We start from the raw sequence: 4,691 nt of genomic DNA, 5'->3' as shown, positions 1-4,691 counted from the left end.
GAGAGAGGTCCCTCCTGAATACCCTATAACCTGATGGTTGGGGCATGCACCAGGGAGGTGGGAGACCTGCACTGAACTGTACTCCAAGTCAGTCAGAGCATGGACTTGAATCTAGGTTTCAATCAGCTACCTAGAGGCTCAGATCAATGGCAGTTAGATACCTGAGAACCTTTGTGGATCTGGGCCTTGACCCCTGCCCCTTTCCTCTGCATTTCACTCCTAGCTCCTTGCTCAGAACGTTGGTTTCTGATAATCCCTGTGTTTGGCACCAAACTCACCCCATGCACTATATGGGGAGCTGGGTGGCCTACCTGGGGCCTGAGGAGTCCACTGTGTAGCAGGGGGGCTAGGAACAAGGAGTAGCCACACCGAGCATTGCAACACCTCAGTCCCTTTGTGAATCTAGCAGTGTCTTATGCTCAGTAGCTTCAAGGTGTCCACATGTGTTGTGCTACGCTCCCAGAAATCTTGGAACTGGATCACAAACCACACACTGATTTTGAATTTAACAGGGATTGGTCCAGGTGGTGGTGGCAACTCTTTTTGTTCACTTGAAAACTTAATACAAATGATCTTTAAAAAAGAGATGTAAATTATTCAGTGGAGACTATAGACAATGTTTTGATCCATGCATATGCTACTGGAACCTCATGCTCTCTGGGTTCCATATAAGGGCCTTGACTGGTCCAGGTTGGGCCGAATGAATAGAAGACAAGGATGGCCAAGGTTCTTCCCTGGAGTACCTGGCTGACATCAGGCAGGTCATTGTCTGGAGGTGCCTCATGGCCTTACAAGCAGCTACCCTGCACATGGCTCATGCATCCAGCTGTCTAGGTGAAAGCATTACCTGGTGTTCTCACTTGTGCTAGGAAAATGTTTCATGCCTGACCACGTACCATCCTGCAGCACCAAACAGCCTATGTCATGTGCTGAGTAGGTGGTGATTGTGCCAGATATTGCAAGTCCATGCAGTATCTCTGGGAATCATTGTATTAAATTTATAAATGGTTGATGTATGATTATGTTTTCCTCTGTGGGGGGAGGTTACCACAGCACCTCCAGGAACTAAAAATTGGTGTGTGGGGGGGGGTGATTACCTTGGAGATTGTGAACAATTCCAGGAAAGCCCCACTCCCTGGGATCTCTGGGTCAAACTGGGTTTTCCAGAGACTCAAATGAAGATTTGGTGTAAAAAGGCTGAGTTTAAATGGATACAGGCCTTCTTTCTGCTCCAGTAAATAGCTGGAGCTGTCTGTCCCGGGGCGGGGGGTGGGGGGGGAGAAGCGTCCTAAACCTAGCAGAAGATTGGGACAAGACTTTGGCCTGCTAGGGGCTTGTAAGACTGAGGGGTGATTGTGGTATTTAGTGTGTTTAAAATCTGTTTATTTTTTTTACATGTTCTCTGTAATGCTTTTACCTGAAGAATAAATGTGTTTGCTTAGGAAGAGCTGTGTGGGACTGCTGACAATACACTGTTCACAGCCATCAGAGAGACAGCAATACACAGGTGCCGGAAGTTAGGCAGGCAGCTTGCTGGGGCTATTCCAGTCTAAGGCAGCTTTAAAACCTCTGGTCAGGAGGGAGTGGGACATGGGTCACTACCCAGAGACCGGCGATAACTGGAGACCTGAGACCTGATTGGGCACTGCTGGAGCGGCCCAAGGGAATGTGTGTGTGGTGGGGGGAGGAGGGATACAGACACAGGTAACTGCACCAGTATTTTCCCCTTTATTATACCTCATCTGGTGGGGGGTTACATGTTTTTTGTCCCTGTTTGCAGCCGTGATGGGATCACGCCATTTCCCAGCTCGCACTGTGCTGTTTGAGAGGGAGCTGAGTGGAGTGACTTACCGCATCCCAGCACTCCTCTACATCCCCTGCATGGAAAAGCTGTTGGCCTTTGCTGAGGAGAGGCTGAGTACTGATGATGCCCATGCAAACCTGCTGGTGCTAAGACGAGGGACCTTCTACAGGAACTACGTAGAAGTGAGTGGCAAGGCCGATGCTGTTAAATCAATTAATGGGGCAGCTACCTCGAACAACCAAATAGTTAGGGCGAGATCTGGGGGAGTCCCCATGGCTGGCTCTACATCACTCTTTCACACCCCACTGGTGTGGGGCATGACAGGGGACCAATAGGGTGTGTGGCTGAAACAGACAACCCTGTGTAACATGATATAACTTAGAGCAGCCTGAAGGGTTTTCTCTGTGGGGCTTTAAAATGAGGAAGGATAGCTAAAGATGACATGACCTGATCTTGTTCCCACCCATGGGTCCTGCCTCGGGCATGACATGACCCAAGGAGCAGGCCCAACACACCTGTCTGTTGTGCCAGTTGCTGTGAGGTGTGCAGAACTGCCATTTTCATAAAGACAGCAACACCTCCAGCTCCAGCATGGAGAGCAACCAAAAAGAGGATGGTGACTGGCCAGAGCTATGAAGTCAGCGTGGGACAATGGCTGAGGTGACCTGGTTTGTGAGGGAACAGACAAAGGCCACAGTTCAGGGGAAAAGATGGGTGAGAGAGAGTCAATGAGAACCAGTAACCCCGTCCTGCCCTCTCCTGCTAGTGGGAAGACATGACAGCACTGGAGACTGCAACCTTGAAGCACCATCGGTCCATGAATCCCTGTCCTGTCTACGATGAATTCACAGGCATTGTCTTCCTCTTCTTCACTGCTGTGCTGGGCAAGACTCCCGAGGCCTATCAGATCATCACAGGCCAGAATGTCGCCCGCCTCTGCTACGTGTCCAGTTCCGACCAGGGGCGGAGCTGGAGCAAGGTTACTGATCTGACACAGCAGGTCATTGGCAGGTCCATTACAGGTAAAGATCCCAAGAGCTAGGCAGGGGCAGGAGAGAACGAAGGGGTTCAGAGGTGGCTGGGCAAAGTGCTGTCTCCTGGCTTCCAAAGAAGCTGTGTGGGGGAGTCAGTCAGAAGGAAGCGCACTTCCTGCAGCCTGGAGCTTTGCTTGTCCAGCACTGGTAAATGGCCAGGCCCAAGGCAATAGGAACAGCAGGAAAGAATGAGCAGAGTCACCAGGGTCAGGAGAGAAGGTGAGGAGGTGGAGCATGGGAGAGAGTCAATATTTGCAAGGTTCTCTCTCTTTTGATCAGTTGTTGCCATGGCAAGATACTTAGGGGAAAGAGCCTGATCAGCTGTGCTTGCGCCTCCCCTCAGTTGCTGCTGGAGAAGCTTTGCTTGCCTTAGGCTCTGCATCCCATGCTCGGTGGGCTGAGGTAACAACACAGGACTCAATGACATTCCTGGCTCTCAGCTCAGGTTCTAGTGGACATGTGGGCTTCTCACAAGTAGCACCATCAATGACATCCTTGGCAAAGAGGCTGAGGAGTGAATGAAGCTGTAGAGAGAACTACCCTTTTCCCTGGAGAACTGGTCTCTGGAGCTCAGGAGACAGGCACAATGAAGTGGTGCATAAGGGATGCTGGTGCTGCCACATGCTGTGCTGGGGACATCAAACTCAAAGGCTCAGCCCCTGGCTCTGGCACTAAGTGCACTTCTAAGGGAAAGACAGTTAGGGGGAGAAGATGGAGAGAGTAGATGGGAAGGTTCCCAATATCGGTCTTTTCTTTTCTGCACAGATTGGGCCACTTTTGCTCTAGGCCCTGGACATGGAATTCAGCTCAAGTCAGGACGACTGCTGGTTCCAGCCTACACTTACCACATCGATTGCAAGGAGTGCTTTGGGAAGCTCTGCAAGACAACCCCTCACTCCTTCACCTTCTACAGCGATGACCACGGCCAGAGATGGCGCTTCGGCGAGTTCATCCCCAACCTGCCCACTGTGGAATGTCAGATGGTCTCCGTGGACGAGGAGGATGGCAGCAATGTCCTCTACTGCAATGCCAGGAGCCCCTTGGGCTTCAGAGTGCAGGCGCTGAGCACAGATGATGGAGCAGTTTTCCACTTGGGTCAGCTTGTTCAGCAGCTTGTAGAGCCCCCCCATGGCTGTCATGGGAGTATCATTGGCTTCCCAGCCCCTCTCTTCTATGCCCCAAGCAGCCCTCATTCACGGTGGAGCACGCCTTGGTCTATCAATGGCCCAGACTGCCTACTGCTGTCTAGAAAAAACACTAGACACTGTTATCTCCCTCTCTGTGATATGGCTGTTGAAAACCCAGCAGCCATGTCTTTGGGCAGCCAGCTGCAGGACCACCAACAGCCGGCAGGGTCTAAAGAGCGCAGTCCTTCCAGCAGCCATCATGAGATCCATGATTCCATGTCCTCAGCTGTGTCATGTGGAGGTCAGGGGCAGCCTGAACCAGGAGCTACTTCCAAATCCACTTTCCGCTTCCAGACCCCAACATGGGTGCTCTATTCCCATCCAACAAGCTCCAGGTCTCGAGTCAACATGGGCGTCTATCTCAGTACATTCCCCAGGGATGCAGATAGCTGGACAGAGCCCTGGGTTATTTATGAAGGCCCCAGCGCCTACTCAGATCTGGCCTACATTGAACTGACCTACTCTGAGTTCTCAGCCACTGGGATCCCAGCCATAGCATTTGCTTGCCTGTATGAAAATGGGACGAGGTCGCCCTATGAGCAGATCTCCTTCAGCATGTTCACGCTGTATGATGTGATTCAGAACATCCCCCTGAAAGCCACATCACCAGACCCAAAGCGCCACTTGTATAAGAAAAAAAGGGGGAGGAGTTGTGTCACCACCTAA

The 4,691-nt window shown here is 51.5% G+C and overlaps 1 protein-coding gene across 1 annotated transcript; it reads left to right on the top strand.

Moving 5' to 3' along the window:
• The first annotated feature begins 1,785 nt into the window (after window positions 1–1,785).
• Window positions 1,786–4,691, top strand: NEU4 (neuraminidase 4). The gene is made up of 3 exons (XM_030575774.1): window positions 1,786–1,986; window positions 2,571–2,826; window positions 3,604–4,691. Exons 1-3 carry the CDS (start codon window positions 1,786–1,788, stop codon window positions 4,689–4,691), a joined length of 1,545 nt encoding a protein of 514 aa, XP_030431634.1.

This window comes from Gopherus evgoodei, chromosome 9 (assembly GCF_007399415.2).
Source record: "Gopherus evgoodei ecotype Sinaloan lineage chromosome 9, rGopEvg1_v1.p, whole genome shotgun sequence".
In the NCBI taxonomy this organism is placed as follows: domain Eukaryota; kingdom Metazoa; phylum Chordata; order Testudines; family Testudinidae; genus Gopherus; species Gopherus evgoodei.
This window is presented reverse-complemented; position numbering and strand designations above follow the sequence as displayed.

Bases quoted from the DNA above. Each gene is read 5' to 3' on its own strand.
- NEU4 (XM_030575774.1), top strand. From the start codon at position 1,786: ATGGGATCACGCCATTTCCCAGCTCGCACTGTGCTGTTTGAGAGGGAG. The intron at 1,987-2,570 runs GTGAGTGGCAAG...CTCTCCTGCTAG, and splicing joins TCTACAGGAACTACGTAGAA to TGGGAAGACATGACAGCACT. The intron at 2,827-3,603 runs GTAAAGATCCCA...TTTTCTGCACAG, and splicing joins CATTGGCAGGTCCATTACAG to ATTGGGCCACTTTTGCTCTA.